Source organism: Dromaius novaehollandiae, chromosome 4 (assembly GCF_036370855.1).
Source record: "Dromaius novaehollandiae isolate bDroNov1 chromosome 4, bDroNov1.hap1, whole genome shotgun sequence".
NCBI lineage: Eukaryota > Metazoa > Chordata > Aves > Casuariiformes > Dromaiidae > Dromaius > Dromaius novaehollandiae.
Genome location: NC_088101.1, coordinates 80892009 through 80919389, shown reverse-complemented (window position 1 = coordinate 80919389; position 27381 = coordinate 80892009). Strand labels below are relative to the sequence as shown.

The following is a 27381-nucleotide window of genomic DNA, read 5'->3' as shown; positions in this document are numbered from 1 at the left end:
TAGATGGAAGTGATAAAGAAATAACCCTATTTCCCTAAAATAAACACACATGAAAAAAGGACTTTGAAAAACAGGCAACAGTGGAAAGCTGAAGAATGCAAGACACATAGAAATAATAGCTAAAATTTCCTATTCTTAGCTTTAACAGCTGTGTTCAACACTGTTCATCAGTGTTTTTAAGACCAGCTTAGGCTAAGCTGATAAAGTTTGAATTTCTTTGGGACTTTGCAAGATTTATGCCCTGTAAAAAAAATAGGGAGAACAGTTTAAATGCTTCTACCCTAAGAGAATACACTATGTCCTTTTAAGTGCATAATAAAGTTTTTGGTATTTGACATATTTCAAAGATCTCTCATTCAATATCTATATCGTGTATTTGTAAATCTGTAGCGTGCTACACTAAAAGCTTTGTTAGCTGACTGTATTTTCTACTCAAGTTTCTTCTTTCGAAATTCTTTTCCTAGTTGGTAGCCAAGGCTGTAAGTCACACGTTACTTTCTTCTTACAACAAAGGACTGTTCAAGCATTAAAACTTGCAGTCTGGAACAGTTTCTGAAGTATTATCTTTACTTATATTCACGTATACCTTAATTTCAGACAATTCTAAAACCTCAGTAAGTTTGCTCTGTACAAAGATCATGATGACACAAGTAGCAAGAAACACATTTAAAGAAACATGGACACGTTTATTGCATATATAAAGAGAATTATATAATTTATGTTGTGGTCAACAGTGTTAACTTTCTATCGATTATTTTTGCGACAGTTGTCCCATGAGGGACTCACACCAACCATTAGTCAGTTTTTAAATCACATCTAACACTTTAAATTAAGCTTAGGGTTTTTCTACTAGTATCCAAACTTCTGATTTCTGCTTGTCATTTTCTTGGCTAAGTGTCCTTATGGTAGATATTTTTGTCACTTTCGAGAAAAACAAACCTTTTCATGCATTCACAAGACTCAAGACATGTTTCCTTCATTATGTTATTGTCATAATCATACTGCAAACATCTGACCACTCTGAGTAATGCAAGCAGTTTCTGAAGTAATGCACATTAAACATGTTTAGAAAGACAACAAAAACGCCAATAAATTATAATAAACATAATTTAGAGAAAAAAATTAAATTTCTAGGTATAAATAGCTTTAAATCAACAAATTATAGTATTTAAGAACATATTAGCTTAGATCTTATGATTGAAAGATTTGTTGGTATGTGTGAACTACAATCTTTCCAAATGTCTTCCTTTCTGCCACTAGAGGGTACTCCAAGAACTTACAGTATATTTATAACAAGGATTTATCTGGGTTTTTTGGTCTGTAAATGATCAAGTACTGTTGTTATACTAAACCTTAGGAATTTAACCCCCCAAAAATCTTGAGATAAAACAACGACTTTCAAAACCACTCTAAAATACCTTTTCAGTAAAATAGGACAGCATACCTGAATTAGAAGGAACATTGACTGACATGTAGTTTAAATTTATTTAAACTTATCCTACTTTTAAATTATCTAAATTATTATCTGTTCTTTATTTCAGACACAATTATCTGGTTCGCATCCTGTTTCTTCATCCAGATTTGGACAGGGAGTTCCATTATTTGCAGGCTGAAGAAGCACAAAGCGAGTTCTGATCTTGGTCCCAGGTTTTCCACAAGGACCTCTACAGAGACCCCATGAAGACCACTGCGAAACCTCACAGTCCAGTGGTGTTTCTGCAATATACACAATCAAAAGGTAACTTTACAGAAATTTGTGCTTAAGGCAAATACATAGTTGGCAAAGCATTAAGGAATGATGATCAAATAGCGTCCTTTCTTATACAAAAATACATATGATATTAATAAAATCCATATGTTGTCTAATAAATAAAAACATCTGTTTTCAGCTCCTGAACTCATGGATATTGATATTATTATTATTGAAGTCTAGAGACTGTTTGAGGCACTAAAATCAGTCAGTGTAGATATTATCTATTGAATTGAAATTATAAAATTCACATCAAAGAAACCTGTGTTTGAAATGATTGCATTCAAATGATTGCTTTCAAAATCATTTACTGCCAATGTGATAATTTATTTGCCATTGCATGGCTTACTAAAAACATCAGAATTAAAGCTTTTATCTGGTTTATTTATATAGACTTGGATTTCTTCCTAGATAGATATTGTTCCTTAAGTTGTTCATATCGAATTCCATTTAACTCTTGTTCCAGTTTGCTTCACGAGTAAAGAAAATTTCCTTTTTTTATCACTATACTATCTTGCTATTTTTTGGCATGTGCACTGCAGTTCTCATCACCAACAGAGATATTCTGTAACTATAAACTTTTTAATACTAAAAGGGTTTTTAATGTACTTTTAATTTACTGCAACCAAAGAAGTCAGAAACTCTAAAGTACTTTACATGCTTGTATTGTAAACATCTCTCATGAAAATACAGATGCTTATTCCTTAGTGGGTTAAATAACAATGGTGCTTGTCAGAGGAAATTGCATCAGTACTGTTTGTTTATTACAACATTTGGGGATAAAATAGCTGTGCACAAACCCATCTCTAAATGGTGTACTGAATGTGTGACCTCTGGTATAAATTGCTGTCACTGTGCTTCCTCTTAAAATGCAACTAACCACTTCTGTTGTAGTCACTGATTCCCATGCTTCTGGTGAGAATGAGAGACATGATTTCATCTCTGGTGATTGAATCTGTCCTTTTGCCTCTGGAATAAGTTTTTGAATAGACTGATTTACTGGTTAATACACAGTAAGTGGGGATATATGATTAGAAATGTTTTTTGAAATACCATATTTTAAATATATTGCTTTAACTTTATATGCTAAATAGGGCCAAATGGAGCTGTTCCAATCTGTGTAGAGAATGAGCTTTATTTTACTGATTGTGAGGTGACTTTACTGCAGACCTATAGGCACGCAATCTTCATTCTGGAAAAGCCCTTCTTGGAACATGGCAGCTATCCTAGGAATACACTGGGGATTTAGCCCATTGCTCTCTCACACGGGATTTGGGATGTCAGTCTTCTTATTCTTAACCCTTTCTCTTACATTTACATTTGCTTTTAAAAAAAAGCCATTAGGCAAGCATAAAGAGAATATCCAGGTAGACACCATCCATCTGTTGTCTTTCCCTCAGAGCAAACATAGTGGTTGTTGATCTGGAGACTTGAAAATTTCATTTAAGACTGACTTGAGTCAGTAGTTTGTACGTCTTCCTATGTAAAAAAAGGTTATTTGCTAGCTTTTTAATGTGGGGATGCATGTTGCTATCATAAATATGTCAAAGTCAATTAACTGAATTATTTCAATTGTTATTTAAAACCCTCTGACCCAGAAAGAGGTAACAATAATACTTCTTTTGCTCCTTCATCATGCAAAAACCCATGGAGGAGTATTTACTTCAAAATTTACAGAGAGTCTGGGGACTCATAAAAGTCACAGATCTACACTAAGACTTGAATAACCCTTACTGTGGATCTGACCCAAACATTTAGACTCTAGCTCAGATATGAAATTCATTCCTTATTGTTTCTTTTCAGATACTCTCTTCTATGTCAACTGGCTTGTTTTATTTCCTATGTGTGAGTCTGGAAATTATTTCTCTGCAGATAGAATATTTAGCCTCACGGACTATTTCATCCACATCACCTGCCAGATTTCCACACGTTCTGAATGAATGGAAAAAACTGAATTGAGCATATCAAAGTAATAATCACTCACCTGAGACAGAGTCTATTATTTCATTGCTTTTAGCTGGCAGATTAAGATGAGAGATAGGAAGACCCGGTTGGGTTTTCTTTAATTTCACCATTGTTACTTGAGCAATAGGTGGCAAAATTTTGAGTTTGGGATAATAAAATGAGTTTGCTGGGTGACTTGGAGAGGAGCAAGTGATCTGTGAATGAAAAAGGGAACCTTAAATGAACTACATCACCATATCAAAAAAAAAAAAAAAAAAGCTTTAACATCATGTTCACACACTATGTGATACTTCTTGGCAAGTAAACTGCACCAGTCTGTGAACCCCAGCATACAAAACTACTGCAGATAATCCCAGACCCTTTGTGCAAAATACTCTGGGAACTGGGCACAATGGATTGTGCCAACCTTTGGATGAAGGACTGGGGTGGAAGGTATTGAAAACTCAGAATAATGTATGAAATGGTTTGATGGGGAAAACTGGATATTATTACAAGGTGGAAAATGCTAGAATTTACAAGAGTATTAAATGATACTATTAAGTATGATATAGCAGCTGTCATAGGGATATAGGAGGTCAAATGCAGCTGGTTTTCAGCTTCTCCATTTTTTCTCATTACTCATGAGCACAGCATGTGGCTGTAGAAAAGTTGACCTTAAACATGGGAAAGGATTGTCTGAATGCTTGTAGTACTCAAAACCTCTGAATCAAGATGCTCTGTTTCCTACCACCTTTAAATGACAGAAGCAAAGTATTAGGAATACAGAACATAGAGTGAGAAAAAGATTGAAACTGGGGGCACTGCTGTAGCAGCAAAAGAGTTCTCTGCTTTCCTGGGCTCCCTTCCCTCAAATCTAAGTTTCAGATTTCAGCAATTTTTTTTACTGAGAACTCCCACCCTACATAGTACATGCAACAATTCTCTACTTTCTACTTTTCTACAAGAGTTCCCATTTAGATACATATTTAGTCCTGACAGGATTTCTGTGAATATTTTGATTTCCATATTGCTTTAACAGCCATTAAAAATCATTTTATAATACCTATACTTTACGTTAATTATTTTAAAGGTAGGCCCAATTTTCATGATCCATCTACATTTACCTAAATGAATTTGAAAGATATAGGAAATAAATAAAAGCAGTAGAGTTATCAGCTATTTACCAAATCATTATATAGCACTAGCACTCCCAAATACTGAAATTGGTTTTGCAAGAAAGAGAGTCTACTGTGTAATTATAAGATAATTAATCTCTTAAAGGGAGTACTTGAAGTGTATAGTATGATGTGATAAACCATGCACATACACCTACCTCTGTAACTGTGTCTTGTGGAATAGTGGCAAAATTTGGGGAGGAAAATGTGAAACCACTGTCCGTTCCAGCATCATATGGAAATAGATCTACTGACACTTCTTCCATCCAGTGGTCTCCTTCACAAAGATTTAGGCTGTCAATACCCACAAACCAGTCAGGGCTTGGCACAATTCGTACAACAAATGAAACCTAAAGAAACAGAATGATCCATCAGGATTTCATCACTTATTTTGAAATGTTCCGGTCATATTTTTGATAATTTTATTTTAGAATTTTCAAAAGTAATGCTCTGTTTAACTCTTCCACTTTACAAAAACCGTACAGAGCTCCTTGCATTTTGGCAGACTTTTTTCAGTAACATAATTGCATTATATTGTTCTTACCAGTGAGAATTCAAATATTTGATTTTGTCTGCTAGTGACATGATATAAACCTTTAAAATCAGTATGTTAATTACTTACTAAGGGATGTCTTGAATGCGCTTCTAATTCAGTGGAGGTTTGTCCTGTACCACTGGAAATGGCAGGAGCAGAGAAGATTCCATGTACACTTTGAATTTTCTCTCCAGCTTCTTCTATTTCCTTCATTAATACCCATGCTTCACCCTTTTCAGCAAAATCACGAACACCATTGCTGGCATATTCATTTTTTTTCCACATGCTGTAGTCAGAACTATGAGTAACACCTATTTGAGTGAATACATTGCATGACATAAAAGTCTGGTTTAGATTGTCCTTTTTTCTTCAACTTCTCTGTTTTACTTCTGAGGTTAAAAAAAATGTGTATAAAAATGAGTGGACACTAAAACATTCAACTTATCACTGTTTATTTCAGCTGTAGCCAATTGAAAACAGAAGTCAATTGAAAACAGTTGCAGATTTTGAAAGCACTGCAGATACTGCAATCTGTGCATTTCATTCCTAGTATCTCTGGCTATTTTCTTTCTTTTTGCATTAGCTGGCTTAAAATTGAATATTAAGAAGCAAAAAGAATCACGGTAGTCAAGAGATTTATCTGTTCTTAAAACTGTACATACTTCACTTACCTAGCATTGATGACCACTGTGCTGGGGGCCTATAAAGTGGATACTGCTTAGGGAAAGCAGTCTGACTCCATTTCCCTGTAAAGATTATGCTGTACTTAGCAAGTTCCTCTGCTGTGCAAATAGAATCATCACCCACAGGCAAACTGCTGGCATAACCTAGAATTGTTATAAGCAATGTCCAGATAATTTTACAGGAGCAGTAGACAAACATCAGGTTTTCCATTCCCTTCCACATGAAAAGAAAAAAAAGATTGTTAGCCATATTAGTCACCCTAAACTCAAAATTGAATAATGGTTACCTAATAAAATGTAACATAGGATAAGTTATAACAAAAAGAAAGCCTATATCCAAAATACTAAAAATAGTTATGCTTCTAAAAACATAATTATAATGCTTCCAGATTTTATATTTCCATGCTATATACAACAAATCTGTAACTCTACCTGGGACAAGTGTTTCTAATGAAAATAAAAATATCTTAACCTTGTTCATAGTACTACCTCTGAGAAAAACTGTTTCTGATTTTCTTTCGAAATCTTATTAGAGTCACATCTTGAATTAATTAGAGTAGCAACTGTTTCTGTGGAAAACATTAGTGGTATATTTATTCTTCTAAAGATTAAATTGCAGGTTACTTTGCCAAAAGAAATGATTTATTTTAAATTTGTGTTCTGAAAAGGCTGTTTTATGGCATAACATTTAAAGTCAAATACATTTCAAATTTATATAAATTACTTTGCTGTCATAACTTGTGCTTTTAAAAAATACATCATAATTGCTTCAGATGGTTAAACTTAAACATTTGTTAATAATAATATTTTTTAAAAGCTATATCATAGGTTGTGCAAATTTTGTTTTTAAATTCATATAGTAATTGCATCAGACTGTTGAACTCTAGCAATTGTTTAAAATAACAGCCTTAAAAAGTTACTTTAAAATGCTTTTCTCCTTTGAGAAAACTATACAAATGCAACTGAAATGCTAACAATATATAAATTTGTTATAAGAGCTGTAAATACTCACTAAATATTTCCTCTGGAGCACTGGTAGGGGGAGAGCACCTGCTTTTGCTGGCAGCTGAGCTGGTCTGCAAGAGAAGACAGTAGGAGTCTTGCTATTTATGCCTGAAGAGGATCCCTTTGGTCCAACAATTATTGTAATCTTTAGACTTTCCAGGTTTGCAAAAAGCATGCCATCTTCTTGCTTGCAATCTTTTTGGATGGACTATCAGAGGTTTCCTGTATGTCAACCGGTTCAGGTTCCTATCAGAAGACTGTCATGCCAAATACACGAAATGCTTTAAAAAAAACCTTGAATTCTTACTGACAGTTTAGTTTCTGGTGACTGTACAGTTTTCTGTTCTTATTAATGCCTCTAAGCTATACAAATGAACTGATTCCAACACTGAAATAGTTCTAGTGAATACTCTTTAAATGAGAAGCATGTTTTCTTGTAAGTTTTATTGTCTGACAGATGCTCCTTCCAAACATTTACAGAGAGCTTGCTCACTCTCACACACCATATGTATGTGTTCAAATAAAAGGGGTGAGGCAGCTAAAAAAGTCAGAGGAAAAAAAAGTTGCATTTCATAATTGCATATACTCACACAGACTGTGTCTCCTGCAAATATGAATTAATTTAAAGTAGTACAGGGTATATTTTTGTGTTCTACAGTACCGTATGCTAGATGATGAAAGGGCTCTGTAACACTGTGGTTTCTTTGGAAAGAGTGGTTTTGGGAAGCTGTGAGATTTTTCTTAGCTGTCTTCAGAGTAAAAACCCCAAATAAAAATCTTATTATTACAGCTAAATCATACATCCTCTGTAACACAGTACACATACTTACTTAACTCACTAAAATTATCTGGTAAAATCATGCATAATACAATGACCCAATTAAGAAATAATGTTTAATATTTATTTTAAATTCTTTTTCCCACCACCTTTTAAAATGCCCATAGGGAAAATAAGGGCTTTGTGCCATTCCTACAAGGTTAACAAATACTATTGTGGCTGATCAACAAAGGAAGAAAGTTCAAAAGTTTACCATGCACCATGAGGACAGCCTTGCATGGAGTCTTCTTTTCAGATTGTGAGGGATATCACTTAAGTACTTCCACAGACCTCAAATATCATGGTACAGCATATGGAAAAAACAGTTACTGCTCAGATGAATCTCCCAGGCTATCATAGCTTAAATGATGTGTGCTTTCCTCCAGAACGGGGTTACCAATGAACCAGTCTGAGCTTTATGGCCCTGTAACTGGAAACTTGTACTCCCTTTTTGCCCCTTCTTCCACCCCCACCACCCCCACCCAGTAAATCAACAGGAAAAGTCCAGAGAAGAATAAACTGAGATGTCTGAATGGCATTTCCATTGATCACCCTCCTGGCAAAATGGAATCTCTAGCAACTTTCAGCATTGATGGATTCAGCACCCAAGAGCCACAATTCCTGTATGTCTGGATATTTTTAGGAACTGCGTAGCAGGGTAGGCTATCTAGACATGGACATGACCTTTATTTCTAAGGCCTCTTCCTCCATCCTGTGTTCATGCCACTGAAAATATTCATGTTTTCCATAATTTATTTCTGTTCCAGGAGCCAGACTCCCCTAAAAAAGTCCATTGGGTAAAGAGACTTCATGAATACTTTTGAACCAGTTCTTCCCAGTGTTTTTTGCAGGATAATATGTGAATTATATCCAGAATTCCAGATCCAGAGAATTCAGTCTACTTATATCAGAAGTGGGTGATCTTTCCATCCCATGCAGGCCTCTGGAAGAACTATACAAAGGTCTTAGGAGTATTCAAGTATATCGCATATAGCACTGTTTAAATATAAGTGCTTAAGGATACTACCAAGTCAGAGCTTTAGCTTTAAACTTCTGTCAGTGTTGTTGTGAATATCTTTATCATCACTATTACTGAGCCAGCTAACCTCACACAATGAAACTGTGAGGACTCCGGGAAGGCCCTTGAAATGAGAGCAAAGTGATTAGTTCTGGATCCAAGAAAAATTTATTTAATATGTTAGACTATCTTTCTCCTGCTGAAGAAAAATTGCTGCCAAAAGAAACCTCATCAGACTAGATAATTCTAGTTCCGTGACTACATGTTATGACTTTATCCAGGAACAGGACAATACATGCAGCCTGGATAATTTGGCTCAGATATTATAAGAAAAACATATTGAATGATAAAAGGTACTGAATCATTGAAAGTGATTAACTTGGGAAGTCATTTGAGGTTTTTAAGCCTAGATTAGAGAAATAAATATCAAGAATAGCAAAAGTTATAGTTGATTCTGCCTTGGAATATTAGTACATGATCTTCTGAGATGCTTTCCAATTCTACAATTCTGTGTGATCAGTTTGTTCTTCTTCTAGAGCTCAATTACTCCCATTTCCTGAGGTCATCAGTCTCTTCAGCTTCAGAAATACAGCTAATGGAACACAACTCAGTCTGCTTCTTTTACCTTCCTACCTTGCCAGTGTAGGAATTAAAGAGACTTTAAAACTTTTTAGTTTGGAAAACTGGAGAGGGATTCTTTCCTCAAAGACTGCAGATATTTAAAGAAAAACTGGATTTCACTTGCTTTTTCTTTCTTGCTGATCCTGGTGCAGAATAGACAAGGATTCTTACTGTTCCTATACTGGTCCTTTCCCTATTTACAATGAGGGATCTACCATAATAGAGTTTGCATGAAAGATTAAAATTTCAGGATTTCTTGGATTCCATAATGAGATTGTTAGGCAAAATACAGCTTTAAACTTTAATTTAGCATCCTTCTTCCCTCACCCCGCCCAGGGCTGAAGGAGAGGTGAAAAACAGAAAAAAACACATATAGTTATGTTCTGAGAAAATACTAACTCGAGAACTCCCCAAACTTATTTCTTTAAATAGCAGCTGTGCTCAGCATAATCAGTCTCTGACATTGTGAAGGACATCAAAACCAAATTTAGTATCTCATAGCTGGGGGGCAAACAAACAGATTTCCACTCAATGAATTACTTTCACGGCTGGGAAGCCAAATTTCTGGGATGCCAAATTTCTGTGGGCCAGCAGTTGGAGAAAAAAATTTCTGTGGGATCAGAACCTATGCTTGCATTCCTTCTTCAGTTTGTATGTCCCATTAAAAAGTAGTTGAATACTCACGGAAAACTGGGAAAAGATCTTCCATTTAGAAACCATTTCCCGTATATATAAAATTGGATTTTTTTTCTTCCCTCTTTTACAACAAAATAGCTTTTGTTTTTCAATTTTATGTCTCTTCAGGTACACCTATTTTTCATCCACATTCATACCTGTATAGCTCCTAAATGCTTGAAGGCGTGTGCATGAAGATTTGTTTCACTTAAGCACCAGCGCTTTTACTTGTGCCTGTGTGCTGTTTTTGCTGCTTTTTGTCAATAAGATAACAGTCGTACAGTTCCTGCAGGTCTTCCCAAGAATCACAGGATAAAAGTTGGAAACTGCAAAACAAAAATGGTGTGCAAATATTTTTATTTTTTAAATCACAGTCATAACCATGTCTAAAATATTGTTATTTTTACTAACTTAACTAAGAAAACAGGAAAACAAGCAAAAAAGTACTTATCAGTATGGTCAATATCATACTGATTTTTGAATCATTTCCACCATGTGAAAACATTCATATGAACATTTTTGTGTTATATGAACATTAGGCCATCACTCATACATAGCACATTAAAAGGGTGCAAATTCTGTTTTGATTAACTAGAGAATAATTTAGCCCTTTCTCTGATAGGCAACAAGACTGATGTGTTTAGTTATGACTTCTCTGTTAAACTGTAAGATTAAGAGAAAGGAGATTTAACTAAAATGACCAATCTGAACTTAATTTGCCCACCTTAATTCAAAACAGGAGCTCCAGAAATCCTATTGTGTTCATTTATCTATATTTCTGAACTATTATCACACATTAAAATTTTACTAAAACGGTCTCCATTTTTCTGGTAGGGAGTATATATGCAACTCTGAGTATGCACAAGCTGTTTAATATGCTTATAAATAGCTAGCATCTCTTTGTCTACCAAGAAAAACATAACGTGGTATTACTTAAGAAGGATTATGCACTCATACTTTCTCTCCTGTAGTTACCATGGATACACGTACTGTTATGGACACTCAATAATGCCAAAAGGTTTACTTTCAATCAAAACCCTCTGAGCTTTAAGTCGTAAAATCTCAGTAAGCAGAAGAATATTTTATCATGGAGAAACTGTGGTGTTGTATTGGAAGCTTATTATAAAATGCAGCATTTGCAAGGGAGGATGAAGCATTCCCAACAGCACATGGTACAACAGCAATGAAGACAACTTTGAATCACAATTTATCCTTTGAGATAAGGATTTCACGTGTAGATTACACACCTAAATTGAATGTCTATTTATGAACTAGGCATCTAAACTGCCACTATATATAAAGTAGGTCTAGTCGTTATACTCAATAGAATCTAAAGAGGTATTCAGCTCACCACTGAATACATACCTGCATTTGGCCAAACAAATAACGAGGAAGTAGCTCTCTAGTCTCCACTAACCGTATTGATAAGCTCTTCATTGACTAGATGCCTAGCTCACGCATAAACATCTACACATAAACGACTGATTCAGGCATCACTAATCTTTTGCTTCAATATATGTTGATGACTATAATGGAGATGAAAACAAGTTGGGATGCAGAAAAGGGCAGGATTTCCCAGTCTGGAGGCAGCAAATTTAAACTGGATTAAAGTCATTATGGCCTAAATGATGTGACCCTCCTCCCAAAGAAGGAGACTATAGAACATTGCCTTGAGCTGAAGCTGCAGGGGGAATATCCAGGGAAACTCTAAAGATCTCATTGCCAGAATTTCCTCTTAACCACCTAATATAAAAAATGTACTGATAGCAGTCCAGGTATTATTAGAACATTACCAAATTGCTTAATTTTTATGTTTTTATAGGTAATACTGTTATTTATGAAATGTGGGGGTACTGCGACTGGGATGGTTTTGGTGATACTGATCAGAACATATCTCAGAATAGCCAGTACAAGGATTTGTGTGGCTATACAGCCAAACTGAAGAACTGATCCAGTTGACAGCAAATCTTTCTTTCTAAGTTAGCATTCAGCCAAACGAGTTCCTTCATTCGACTCCCTCTATAGTTTTATAACTATTAGTTTTGATACAAGGAACACACCACAAGAAGCAGCTCCCAACAGAGAAGAGGATGGGAGTCACTGGCAATACGTATTTAACTTACATGAAAGAAGCAGTATAATTATAGATTACCCATAGGTTAGTGAGACTAGGGATTGTACCTGTCAGTTCCTCCTTTGCCTGGGTGTTCTTTGACTATTCTAGTTTGCTGTGCTATCTACTACTCAATGTGTACAGTATGACTTTTCTGGATAGCCATCTTCAGCTGTGCTTTTGGTTCCCTAATCTATTCCCTAATCGATCATCTATCACATTAATGCAGCAGCTGTCTTCTACTGTGTAAGAAGAACCAAGAATCAGCTAGTGTCAGTAAAGGTCAGAGCCATTTTCTCCTGCTTCACTGGAGTCCTTCAGACATAGTATGAACAACTTACCATTCTTGGCTATCACAAATGCTTAGGAGTTGAAACACCCTGATAACCTAACCATAGAGGTTATCTATCCAATTTTTCTGTAGCGGAAACCTTCATATTTAATTATGAGTAATGAAGAGAGTTATCTTCACAAAAATGAACTCAACCAGAAAAAATAATTTAACCCCCCTCCCCCAACTCATCAGCTAAACACAAATCAGAGATCTCCTTCCCTTGATTCTGGTTAATATTCATAATAATTACGGAGCAGACTCACAAGGCCTAGGCATTCAAGCAGTTCCTCTGTCCTGGACTTCAGCTGTTCAGACCTCTGTACCTGCAAAGGCCAGACGGTGCTGTTATGGCCTCTTTACAAAATATCTTGCAACAGGATGCTGGAGCAGGAATTCAGTCCATCTTTCTTCCACCAAAACTCCATGGAAGTGGGAAAGGAAACATATTCTTCCACCTGATCATGAGGCTGGCTGAGCTGTGGGAGGAGGGCCACCTTGCAGAGCGCTTTGCTCATCCGTGGAGTGCCTGCACCAGCAGTATTAGCTCACTGGACTGTGTAGCATGCGTGACTTAGCAAAAAAGCTAAACATGAAAAAAGCTGAGCATTTAGAAAACCTTACAGAGCTGAGTCGGACACCTGTGGACTCCCTACTTTTAAATTTAGTTTGAGTAATTGCAGGAAAACCTCTAACTCAAATAAGAAAAGCTTTGAAGAAAATCCAGCATATATTGTACTGCAGCTTCATTAGAGTAGCAGACAGGATATTTTCATGGTATTGTGCACACATATAATGTAAAAACAGTGTACTGCTTAACGTATTACTTCATTTCATCATTCTTAGGCGGGATTGGGCTCGCAGCCTTTATAGAACATCATTCCAAAATGTAGTCATTCCAACATAGTAGGTTTCGAGTTTACTAAACTTGTTCAGTATATCGATTCGGGGGTTTTTTGTTCCCCTGTTTGTAAAGTATGCTAGAGCTTAAGAAAAAGAAAACTAAAAACCAAATAGTGGTTAAAGAAAATGAGGGAAAAAATAACAGCAAGATAATTGACAATAAAAATTTGGTCACTTTTTTTGGAAAATATGGATTACATCTTCCAACAAATCCAATCTTCCAATTACATCTTCCACTTTATTTTTAAATTAGAATGAACCATTAACATTTGTACTTCTTTTTTGCCATTGAATTTCCATTGGAGAGAGGCTTAAGCACTAAATAATACTACTCATACCACTACATAGTCTACTTTTTAAAGTATGTTGACTTTCTAAGTGCAATTTGATGCTTTCTTTTCCTTATAAATATGTCACTCCTTTATCTCTCTGGCAACACTACAGGATACTACCAAATTATATTTCTAAAGTAGTCATTATTATGGCAGTTTTTCACTTTATGATATTTCCTGCTTCAGTTAGTTGTTGATTTCTCTTGTATTTCTTTCAAACATCTTAAATATACTTAGCTGATAGATATGTGGTTATAAAAGTTATATCTCTAATTCATGTGAATAATGATGTACTATAAAAAATGAACTGACCTTTGTGGAAAGTAATCCATATAACAGAAAACCTGCACACAGATCTAATGCATTAAAATATCCGTTATTTGCCACCATAGCACTGTCTCATCTTTCCACCTCAATACTCCTGGTGAGGAGTCAGTGCAAATTTAAGAAGCGGAATGAGGAAGTTGTGGTCAACTGGCAGGCTGCAATATATTTTTGGGACCAACATATTTTCTTTACCTTCCCATGGAAATTATCTAACAAAATCAGTCCAACTTTCCTGTTTCCTGTTTGCCTATATAATTCTGTCCTCTTTCCTTAACTTGGTTATAAATATGATCTTATCACACTAAGAAAAACTAAGAATTTCCAATTTAATATGACAGCTGCTAAAAAAAAAAATGTTATGTCATTCAAAAGCGTAAGAAGGTTTGGGATATATTAAAGAGCAGAGGCAATTATAGTATTACATCCAGGACTTGTTAGACCTCAACTAGAATACAGTATCCAGTTTTGCACCACCACCCTCCATACAAGAAAGATCACTGATAAACTGGAGCAAGTTCAGCAGATGGCTGCCAAGTTGTTCAGGTTGTGGAGCGCATGCCCCGTGAGGAGAGGTGGGGAGAAATGGGCTTGTTCAGCCTGGAGAAGAGAAGGCTTTTGGGGGGCCTGATAGCAGCTTTCCAATACCTATGAGGAGGTCCTCAGGAAGATGGAGCCAGGTTCTTCAGACTGGTGCATGGTGGGAGGATGAGTGACAAAGGACATAAGTTGAAACAAGAGAGCTCCAGACTGGTTATAAGGAAAAACTTTTTCACCATGACAGTCTAGCACTGGAACAGCTTGCCCAGAGATGTAATGCATCCTCAATTCTTGGAGTCTTCAAGACAAGAGTGGAAAAAGTCGTGAGCAACCTGGTCTGACCTCAGAGATGACCCTGCTTTGAGCAGTTTAGACTAGAGATCTCCTGAGGTCCCATCTAAACTGAATTATCCTATCATCCTATGACACTATGAAGAAATTTCGTTTCTGATCTTAGTTCAGTATCTCAGGTCTACAGCAAAAAACTTTCACCAGTCCAATGGTCTCATAGGCTCTCTCCACATTAGGAATTTCTCCTTCCTAAGTAATATTGGGAACTTAATTGCAAAATGAATATTTATAAAGAAGAAGGATGGAGGGAGGATTTGTATGGAAGATCTGTATGCATGTCTACACCGTACAATTACAGTGCAGAATCCCCTGAGCTAGCACCAACCAATCTCTCTCTGAAAAGTATCTCAGTCAAGATATACTAGAGCTAAATAAACATGGTGCCACACTTGAGCTAATTAAGATCTATTAGCTCAGAAACATTGCTAAGCACAGTTATATTGCCCTGGAGTTCTGATGAACATCTCCATGCAGCTCTTTCTGTATTATGGTGAATGACAGCAGTTTCTGCAGAGGTGTTCACATGCTTGTGGAGGATCTCTGGATGAAATACAAATAATTCTGTAGAGAAGTAAATGCATCGCCACGGAGTTTATTATGGGAAACTTCAATATAAAAGTTTTGTGATTTTCCTCAGAATAAGTAATATCATAGCATTTTTTTACAGTTTTTTATAAAAGGGCTGTTTTGCTGTGAAGTCAACCCCTATCAAATGGATACACTTAATTATCAATGCTAGTATCAGTATCCTGAAGGAATCAGATAGCAATCTTCATTTAAGACATTTAGAACTGGAAGGTTATGACAGGGACATTATGCTTCATATATAAACCATTGTTTTATAACTTGGGTAGAAATATGACCCAATGTGCAGAAAGAAACTTTAAACAGAATTACAGACTATGACAGCAGATAGAAAATAGATGACATTTCATACCCAAGAACAAAAGAAGGTCTTAAAGACAGTAACAAGCAGGAGAAACAAGACTATTCTATAAAAGAGATTATTGTTTCTGACCACTGGCCAATATCTCTTGTCTACAACAAAAACTTGCACTCCAGAAATAACACACTAAATAAACTCTTCCATTTACCCTTTGGTTCTCAACAAAACTCATGACAATATGAAAAGTGAGAAAAAATTCTTTCTATGGCAGTATTTTTGCCAATATTGTAGAAAGCAAAATTATATAAAAAAAGCTTTGTGATTTTTAAGTTGAAGAAAACTGTTGTTCCAATAATGCAATATGTGATTTTCACCCCTGCTTTACTGAGAATGTTAAGTGCCTGAGTATGAATTTTATTTCTGAATTATTACAGTGGAAAAGTGAACTCAACAGAGAGATTATGATTAAGGTTTTCTCCCTGATATTCTGCATTAACTAAAAATTAAAGATTAGGTGATATCAATTTATATTTCAGGAAGCTGTACTACTAATTTACCAATAGGCTTTTACATCAAAAACTGAATCAGTGTCAAGTGTCATCCTAGCAGGCACTGTATTGCTACAAATGCTTGAATGAATTTTTAATTCTAAAGCATTAGCATAAATATAAATTAAGATTACTAGACAGTCTCTAAGATTAAGACAGCATGAACATAATCAGAATCTGACATATTCTTTTTAAACATGCAAAACTCAGATCCTAATTTTTTTTGTCAATAGAAATGGCATTGTCCTAACCACAATTCAATTAACCACCTTGAATTCTGTAGATTCAGTTAAAAGAGGATAGTATTCTTCACTTCTTGTCCTAACCGGTTGTTTCAAAGTTGCACTGCAGTTACGGAATATCATTGTACTCAATCATAGGTATTGAGAAACTGTCCTAGCAATTGTTTGGACAACATTTTTATAAGTATGAATAAAATGAATTATTAGAAGCAAAAATTATTACATGAAAGTAATACTGCTTATTCAAACCAATGGTAAATAGGCACAGAACTGGGAGAAAAGGCTTCAGTGATAATTTACATTCTTCTCTTTCTCAGTCCCTACGGAGTTTGTTATATGGACAATAATAGCCCTATATGACCATTATAATATGACACATTTCTAGCAGTTGCTTGAATTACTATAATACAAAAAGCCAGAACATTCAAAATTGGAAGTTTAAAAGCATTGATTTAGTCAAATAATGGGCATAATCTTCTGTAATGCATGCTCAAAAATAGTAATGGAAACTAAATCTGAATCTTGGATGCGTGCAGAATGTAGAATCACATTCTGTAGTGTTTATTTTGACAGAGCAAACCGATGTGGTTAGCACAAAAATGTATGTCCTAATGTGTTTTGTGGACAATATTTAGTAATACTTAATCAATTTATTTCACAGAATCACAGAAACACTGGTTGAAAGGGAACTCTGGAGGTCTCTAGTCCAACTTCCCTTTCAAAGCAAGGTAGTCACCAACACTAGGTCAGGCCAGCTCTGGTTTTGTCTTGCTGAGTCTTTCGACTCTGCCTGCTTTGACAGCAAACATCCTTCAAGTAGTTGCAGGCTGCTATTAGATTGTCCTTAACTTCCTCTTTGTTAGACTAAACAAGTTCAGCTCCCTCAGCTGCCTCCTCATAGTCCATGTACTTTAGGCTCCTGACCATCTTGGTAGTCCTCCACTGGACCCTCTCCAGTTTCTCAACATCCCTCTTCAATTGGGAAGTTCGGACACAGCCACTGTACCTCCTAATGGAGCCCAGTATGCGTTTTGCTTTATTCATGATGAGAGCGCTGCTAGCTCTCATTCCGCTTGGCATCCACAGTAATCTCCTGGGCTTTTTTTAGCAGGGCTGCTTCTCAGCCAGGCCGTTCCCATTCTGAGCTGATGCATGGGGTTATTTAACCCCAGGGCAGAACTGTGTACTCCTTGTTGAACTTGGTGATGTTGGCCTATTTTTCAATATTATGAAGGTCTGCCTGAGTGCAGTTTTGTTCTTTGCCTTGTGAGACCCTCCTCTGATTTAGTATTGTCAGCAAATTTGTTGAGGATTCATTGTTTCATCATATTCTATATGTTGATGTAGGACATAAAAAAAAAGGCTTTTTCTTTTTTCTCAAGTGTGAATTATCTGCCTTTCCTGGGAGTCTTCTAGTCATTCTCTAGGACTTCTTTTAACAAGCTTTTGATAGTCACTACCAATACTCCATTTAACTCATTTTCTTGTTGTTGCATCTCCTACTTTTCATGTTCACTATTTTGAAAGCTACATCAGCATTTGCTTTCCTTGCTGTCCTAATTCAGAGGCAGATGTCTTTATCTTAACGGTGATTTTGACAGCTTTCCTGACTAAGTACCTTTTGGCAAATTAGAATGTGCAAGCAGCTGTACTGTCTCACTCCTTACAAATAAAATAGTCAGAGATACCAGGATGCAGACAGCAAAGGAATTCTCAAAAGGACTTTTTGTATTTATATCAGTTTTTACAACATTAGCATAACTATTAAAGGAAAAATATTGATACTGTTGCTGGGGATGATCCCAAGTTTGGCAGGTGGATTCTCTGCCTTCCCTGGGAGTCCTCTAGTCATTCTCTGGAAGTTCTTCTAACAAGCTTTTAATAGTCACTACCAATACTCCATTTAACTCATTTTCTTGTTGTTGCCAAACTTGGGATCACATATATAGTGTTACAGCAGATATTAGCAAAGTACAGTATGATGCAACTTTGCTCAATAAGGACCATACAAGTAGGACATAGGTTACAATGCTTCCACAAAGCATGTGGAATCTGGAGTTCAGTTCATGTTTGGTAACACTGTCAAATATCCCAAAACAGTTAAGGAGTGGGAGGAAGTAAGGCAGATGATGTGTTAAACAGAAGGGAAAATATACTTTGATTGCAGTATGTATTATGTGATAGGTGCTTTCTTGAAAAACTGAAATGTTAATTAACATAGAGATAGAAAAGCCAGCAAAAATTCTGGGAAACAGAAAACATTGTAAGAGTATGCTATTAAATAACTTATACTAACCGGAGACTAATTGTCATCACTAATTAAGTAAACTTTAAACAGCAATCTTATTTTTCTATGATTTCTAGTCCGTTATGGTAGCTATTTGTCTTCTACCACAGGACCAGCCGAATAAATTACATCAGGGATAATTTACTAATATTTCTCTAGTCATTTCCAAATAAGGAAGAGAGGCCCTGGGTCCCAGAAAGCTTATATATAAACATATGAGTTTATGAGGTTATGATGTGATTCTGAGGAGGTCTGAGCCGTTAGGTAGTACTAGCCAATCTTATCTTTAGGATGAGCACATCCAAAGACACTGAAGTGCTTCTAATGTCTGTGCTTTCTCAGAGCACAGGCAACCCCTTAAAATAGAGCAAGTGCAGATCTTCTGGATGATGCACACAAAATAAAAGTTTTGAAAACAAATCTTCCCCCTGTTCTCCATTTCCTTTCAGAATGAGCCTCTCCTTCCAGATGCTTTCGATTCCAGCGATCTGCACTGCCTTCCTGGGCTGCAGCGACCTTCACACAGTCTCCCTCCGGGTCTCTAGGAATGTATCCTCTCCTTGACCTCTGAGGCTTGGCTGTAGGTCTGCTCCTTTGCTACAGGCAAGCCATGTGCTTATTTCAAGCCTTTCAATCTGTATCCAGACATTATAATCTCCTCTTCTCCCTCCCCTGATCCACCTGACACAGAGTGCAACAGCCAGGAAAAAGCAAAGAGGCAGCCCTTCTCACTGCTCTTCTGTCACACTCTTTTAGAACAAAACATAAAATACAGACTAAACAATGAACAGAACAGTTTTCTCATCTGTCATGAAGGCAAAAAGCAGCAGAAATTGGAGGCAGCTTGTCATCCCATCTAAACTGCAAGGGCTTTCCCAGCTCCCAGGTTCAGCCGTGCCCCCGGACCATTTTCCTGCCTCAGTGCCAGGGCGAGACCTGGGTAAAGCCATGACCCATTAACTTGCCCCAGGCACTGGTTTCTGGGGAAAGACGACCCAGGTGTGTGAGACAGAATGGTGGTGTGAAGCACTCCATGCCAAACTGGACATGCAGGAGACTTTTAAAAGCAGCCTTACACAGGAGGCAGAGTACTCCTGTTCCAAAGTCTGTAAGACACTAGCTTGGTCCAGAATGAGGATGATATGGATACATTCATGTTAGGCAGTATAGAAGAGAGCAAATGGATAGATGTCACAAAATAATTAAAATGCACCCACCACTTTTTCCTCACTCCTATAGTAACCGCCCAAAGATGTTATCACATAATTTTCTGCCTAGCTTCTAACACTGCTGACTGTTGTCATGAGATCTGATTGCCTCCTAAGATAATAACATGCAAAGTTAATTCTAAACTGTGAGGATGAGAAACAAAAAATAACATTAGAGTTTCTACTATAGAAAATAACATATTAGAGAGTTTCTACCGTAGTCAAGGAGGTGGCTGTCAATCAGTGTAGGTTTTTGTAGGCTGGTGACATACTATGAGTTGAAGTTCTCACCTGTAGCAGGGACAGGATGCTGCTAGATGCTAGGGGAGAAAATAAACAAGAATTAAGAAATGAACTGCTTTGGTAATGTGAGTGGCCCTGGATTTGCTGATCATACCTCCTATAACAGTACCCCACCTTTTCTGTGAGCTTTTCTCTTCTGCTTTCTCTTTTTCAAAGAATCTATCAGGATTCTTTGGCTCTATCAGACTTCAAAAACTCTGTGAGCGAGGATAATCCACAGGAAACTGAGCAATTCCAAACCCTGCTGTCTGCTGTTTACCAGCTTCATCTTTGCTTAATCATGAGAGAGAGATTGGCACTGCTGGGATTCACCATGGCCTGTGTATAGGTCAGTCCATATCCTACTACTCACTGCTTCATCTCACCATGTATTTCTTGTCTAAAATCTCAACATGTAAATTAGATTCATTAGGTCTTCAGAGTATTTTCTCTTAGACAGACTTTTTCCTTGCTGGTGTTTCCTTCAGATACACTGTAAATTCTTTCTGAAGCCACCTTGAAAATCTGTTCCATGTGCTATGCACCAAGGGTACTTTATCATTTTATATCTGCAGTACCAAATATCTTGACAGACATAAAATAATTCATATCCAAAATGTCAAGGGTACAACTGTTTTTCTACTGAGACTTTCCATATGCTATTGACAGCAATTATTTACTAAAGCATGCCATGAGACTGCCATTATGAAGCCATTGACAGCATTTAGGGTGTTTGTCACTGGAAATCAGGCTGTATCAGCTTCAGTGAAACAGATTTCCAGCTCTGACGTTTGCAAAATAATTGCTATTCATAAGCCCCATACATTTCTGAGGAGGTAAAGACTATTTATTAGAAATAAAACAATTTCCTAGTAAGTAGACATTTTAAAGACATGCTGTCTATAAACATACTCATTTCAGTTCTGGTCTTCCCATTTCTTAGGGGAATTCCAGCACAGAGGTTCCAGAGATCAGACAGGAGAAAGCAGAAAATGGCCCAGCTTTCATACTCGCCTTTTGATCTTCAGAAGAGGGAGACAAAGTTTCTCTAGAGATAGCACTAGGCCGAAAGTCTGTGGCAGAACAACACACAAATTGCACATACTCTTAGATAACGTGTATATGGAAAAGCAGTTAAGGAGGTCTTACTATTGATAAGTAGCCTTCTATTTCCCAGGTGTTTAGAGTTCCACTTTTCTGCACAGCAGAAGAGGCAATATGGCTCATCAACAGGAAGACAACGATATCTGCCAGACTATACTAATAATGTGATGGAAAGGATGTTATCTATCGTATTTACCCTAAAAAGGCAGCTGAGGTGTTCTGCAAATACAATACTGAGCGAAAAGAAGAGTGGTGTACTTTTAAAAGCCCATCTCCTTTAATTTATCCATCAGTCTAGCAGACTCTGAAGAGATTTATTATGATATCAGAAATCTCTTAAGTTTTTACTAAGCTCTAAGTTTTTGCTCAGAGACAAAGATAGGGGAAGGTTGTAGATAAAGACACCTTTTCACTGTGGCAAAAAATTACTAGAAACCAATATTGTTAACATGATCATGACTCAGGTCCTAAAAAGAAAAACAAAATAAAGCCCAGATAAAAAAGAAGTAACTTTTGGGGTCTAAAATCCATATAGATTTTTCATGTTCAGATACTGAACTCTAACACTATTCAATTCATTCGGGTGTTTTCAATATCTGTTGTTTATATCCTGTATTTTTCAACTCTGTGTAATATATTCCAGGGCATGAAAAGGTTATTAGGGCATTGATGTATTTTCTCTTTATTTTCAGGATTCCCTTGATGACCTCTCTTAAGTAATAGTAATATATATTTATTTCTTAAGTATGTCAGCACTACCAAAACATGAGAAAAAAAAGGGTGGAAATCTAAACAGCTTTGACAATCTTAGACATCTGCAGATGTGACATGGACTGGTGCTTGTTTTACATGTACAGTAATGAAGGAAGTTCATTTCATATTTTGGAAAAAATAATTTGAAATATTTAGGTTAAAAATATCAGAAATATCAGTTCACAGAGTACCTCTCATATGTCCATGATATATTCCTGGAAAATGTAAGAGAGAGAACATTAATTCATTCAGAAGTATGAAACAGCATGTAGTGATTTTAATAAGTTCGTGAGATCTTTGAAATACCTGCCTGAAACTTTCAGTCATATTTATTCTTTAAAATTTTAATCTCTCTTTAAACTCCTTACATTGGAGTGTATTTAATTTTGTAAAATCCTTTCATTTTACCCATATACATTTGGAAACACTGCAATAAGATATTTCTTCTGTTATTTTCTCATCACGTGGAAAATTCATGAAAATGTGAGAGCAATGCTATGGATGGATGCTCTTGCTCACAAATCTGGCCAAAGAAATTTGAAATATTTACTAAAATTATTCCAAAATGCAGCAATATTTTCAGAGTTGGGCATGTATTAAATGTTTTGTTTTGTTAAGCTGACTAACCTTCCATAAATCAAGGGCATCCCTTCTCAAGTTAGAGTATTAACTCTTTCTACGCAGCTTTTCAATGAGCTACTACAAAACAATCTCCCCATACTTTTCAGACCACCAAATCTGCTTGCTTATACCAGCTTTTCAGATAAGGACATCAATATTCTCCACCTTTTCACAGAGGAATACAATTATTTATACACTTGTTACATTATTTTGGTTCTAAGAATCACAGAGTGAGTCTACATCAGCATTTTAGTTCAGGCATGATCTTCTGAAGCAAATTGCCTGATCATTCTCACTTGCCATGCTTTGATTTGTATAATGGAGTGGTCTTGAAGCCCCACGCAGACTGGATTTCTTAAGAATGAGAGTAAACAGAAGGTGAGCTTTGGTAAGCATTCAGTCCCCAGGCTACGACTAGAACTAGTCCAGCATTAAAGCCCCCTGAATTGTGTGTAGTGTGAATGCCAGGTCCTTAACACTGACAGTTTCACTTTACTAATCTGTTTTTATTGGTCTGTGCTACTTACTAATGTGGACATAGTCTCTGATTAGACTTGGACTTCATATAGTCTTGCAAAATGCAGAACAAAATTCTAAAGTGATTTAGGCTTCTAAAAAAGTCACAAGAATTTAGATAGGAGTTAAGGTTGTAACCTTCTTTGGGACTTAGGAAAATTATCTACACCTTTAAGTGCCTAATCATCTTTGAAAATCAGAACCTTGTGTCTCTGTGCCACAGTTCCACTTTCTTAAAATGGGGCTAAATAATGATACCCAATTTGACAGAGTCCAGTGAGGATAAATATTAAAAACTGTGATGTGCTCAAATCATACAATAAACGAGTTGTCTCCGTCCCTAACGCAGCTAGCTTTCATATCACAGATCAAGGTTAAACAAAGGCTAAAGCTCTGCATGCATGATTTGCAAATGCAGTTATGCTAATAGCATGATGATCATAATTAGATGATCAGCTGCATATCTGATTTTTGATAATAGGTCCTAATGCGACTTGCTAATCAATGTCAGTTATGGGAATAGAATACAGAATTTCTTACTTGTGAATCCATATACTAATTGCTACAGCAAACTGCTTCCCTAACGTCATTCTTCATTTCAAAATGTTCTATATTCTGCTTGCATCGTATCACGTATTATTAGAACAGCTTTTTGTAGATTCACTGAATGTTAAGATCAGAAAAATTCGCTGTAATCATTTTATCCAACTTATACAACATGCACCAAAAAGTTTCCCACTATTTCATATTTGGATTTTTTCCCCTTTTTTCCACAAATTAACATTATCAGTCTAATTTTTTACTAGGCTACAGAGTATTTTTTCAAAAGACATCTAATTTTGCTTTAAAGGCTAGAAATGATGATGAATTTGCCGCTTTCTAGGAGAAGCACCATCAGTTATTAATTGCCCTCACTGTAGTGAGATGGTAGAAAATGAGTTCAGGTTCACCCTGTTTTCAAAAGTAGCATTTAATCACAATTGTAAATGATTCTAGCTGCTGATTTCAGCCATAGCTATGTCTTGTTATGCCGTTAGCTGCTAGATTAAAGATTCCTACATATCAGATCATAGAGCATATAAAGACTATGAAAGAAAATTAATCACTTTAATCACATTGCTTAATTCACTGTAGGAAGTAGCTCAATACCTACAAAAATAACAGAATAGAACAGAATTATTTTAGCTTCAACTAGTTTTCCTCATAAAAATAAACTATTACAAAAACTATTTTAAAGTGAAACTGAAAGATTTGCATGAATTCACTGTTCTTTCAAATGGACAATCCCAGTATTCTATACCTGAAAGAGAGAAAGAAAGAAAAAAGAACTAATTTTTTTCTTCCTGGAAACAGTATGTAGTTGTCAGCTGTTTCTTTGAGTTTTGTCAACACATCAGAAAATCTTCTTAACAACTGGGATTCCCATTAATTAGCTCACTGAAATAAATACAGCTGTCAAAGCAAAATAGGGTATTGTGGAATTTGCACACACAATAAATCATTATCTCTGCAATGGATGAATGTTAGAATTAATAAAAGTGAAGAAATATGTGAAGCTGAAATGACAGGAAAATAATAAGTTTTATGCTAGCACATGGAATCTAATATAAAGAATCTAAGATCTGTCTATATGAAAGCATTATTTGAAATATTAAAATTTTATATACCAATATGATGCATGCATTAAAAAATTGCTATCAATTAAAAACATTCATATTAAACTGAAGAGTAAGAACTGGACTTACAGAAAGACAGAGAAGGTATTTTTCCTTCTGAATGCAGAGTTCCACATACAATAGTACACGTGCCATAACATATGTAATGTGATGCCTGTGATAAAATCTGTTATATCTATATGTAATTTGATCTCTACAAAATAAAATGTTAGCAGATTGTGGCCTAATTTTAATATGATATGTTATTTTTTAATATTATGCAGAACTTTACTGTGGGGAAGGGAAAAACAGCAAGATGTTTCTCATTAAAAAAAAGTGCATGTTTGCCGCTGCAGCTGCAGCTTTGGCTTCATTTCATAGCTTGAGCTCTCAAAGGGCATAGAAAGGAATAGTAATAGCCACCATGGCCCCAAACTTATCACCTCCTAAATACAAAATGCAAAATTTAGACAGGAAGAAAATTAGGTTTGATTTCTCTTCTAGTAAAGAACTTTCAGTAGAGAAAAAATGCACATTTAGTTATATAGTTAAGCCATTGCTAATGAACAAAATTCAACAAAAGAAAATAATGATTTTTCAATAATTTTGAGAATCTCTGATTTCCTTTTTTTCTTCCTTTGTTGTGTGCTTTTCATATCAGTCTGCCTCCTTTTCACTTGGAGATCCCATATGATAAAGAATTTTATCAGCAGAAGTTCAGCTCCTACTGAGGAAAAAAACATGCCATTTAATTAATTTGAATATATACACATGTATACCTACAGACTCCATCTAGATAGCAGTAATATTTGCACTGTAAATTACAGAATAATATCAGAGCATCTATTTACCATGAACTTTCAACTCTTCCCCTTTGCTCTGCTCATGACTGCATTCCTCCTGGGGTTAGTGGAACAGTACCAGAGAGTGAGAAATCCGCCAAAAGTGGGAGTTCTGTGAGACTGAACAAAAAGTTGATTTGCAAAGCAAAAATAACTGGCAAAAAAATCTATAGGGAAGTCCTGAAAAATAAGGGGAGGGAAGGTCTCTGCCTTTCTTTTTTTTGAATGCAAGATTCATCTTTTAGCATTTTTTCCTGATTAAACCACATGAAATAAATAAACAGAAAAAACCTGACAATACAAAACACTCCAAACACTGGGGCTGGAAAGGGAAAAGAATCAACCACAGATAAACAACCTTAATCATATCTCTTAACTGTGTGCTGGAAAGTGCCCAATGATACAAGGTTACTTTACAAATTTGAATGGAATGGAATGAAATCATTTGTTAAATAATGAATAAGCAACTGAGTAATAATGAATTCCTAAGACTCAGGAAACAAAAATTTTAATAATTTAAATAATGAAAGGTCAAGAAGTTTTATTTAGATAGATTAAAATCACTTTGTGCCCTATATTAATGTTTTGTAATTCCAGTGATTAATGTTCTAGAGAAGGAACATCTTTGTTAGAGATTTATTATGCTACAGTGTGAAAACTAGCCACATGCATCTTATTAAGCTTCCAGTACATCCCTCAGCAAAACCAGAGAAGATCTGAACTGAGGTTTCTAACATTTACAAGGTTAAAAATAAAGCGTACTTTAAAATGCGTATCTCCTAACAAACAAAAAAGGAAGGCTGATTTTAAAATGCTACCTTGTAGAACATCCTCAGGAGGCAGAAGCCGTTCTGCAGGAGATTAAACAGAATGATTTCACGTATAATTAAAACTCTGAAACCATTTCTTATTTACCAAATTCAATCTTAGTGTTTAGCCATAACAGAAGATGTATTATCTCCTTTGTCCATGCATTATAAGCACACATCAAATATTGCAAAGGGAGCATCTGGTTTTAAGAGACACTTAGTTTGGAATGACAGAGTCAGACATGTAATGAACTGAAGTGATACACTTTCATTTCTATTACTGGCCTTCACAATTATCATCAGTATCTCTGTAGTGTGTTTCCTATTCTGCCAAACAAACCATATTTCTGTTAATTATATGGCTAAATTAGTCATTCCAAACTTAATATCTCCTAAAACCATCAGCAGATGTTCCCTTTATAATTGCTGATGTCATTCTATGAATGATGGAAAGGGAGATGTTAAATGCAGCGCTATGAGTAAATGCCAGCTTTGGAATTCCTCCTGTCTA

The 27381-nt window shown here is 35.9% G+C and overlaps 1 protein-coding gene across 10 annotated transcripts; it reads right to left on the bottom strand.

Annotated features, from left to right (window-relative positions):
• Positions 1-571: 571 nt before the first annotated feature.
• SPON2 (spondin 2) lies at positions 572-25174 on the bottom strand. 10 transcript variants are annotated; one of them, XM_064511573.1, is made up of 10 exons: positions 20505-25174; positions 12934-13196; positions 10382-10549; positions 8124-8200; positions 7100-7163; positions 6076-6301; positions 5492-5715; positions 5028-5219; positions 3735-3909; positions 573-1716 (listed from the first exon to the last, which is right to left on the bottom strand). In XM_064511573.1, the coding sequence occupies exons 6-10, from the start codon at positions 6296-6298 to the stop codon at positions 1538-1540; spliced, it is 993 nt and encodes a 330-aa protein (XP_064367643.1). In that variant the 5' UTR covers positions 6299-6301; positions 7100-7163; positions 8124-8200; positions 10382-10549; positions 12934-13196; positions 20505-25174; the 3' UTR covers positions 573-1537. The 10 variants fall into 10 exon arrangements, with proteins under 10 accessions (XP_025968578.2, XP_064367643.1, XP_064367644.1 ...); XM_064511574.1 differs by lacking the exon at positions 8124-8200 and having other exon boundaries at positions 20505-20608; positions 21483-25174; XM_064511571.1 differs by lacking the exon at positions 8124-8200.
• Between the last annotated feature and the right edge of the window lie 2207 nt (positions 25175-27381).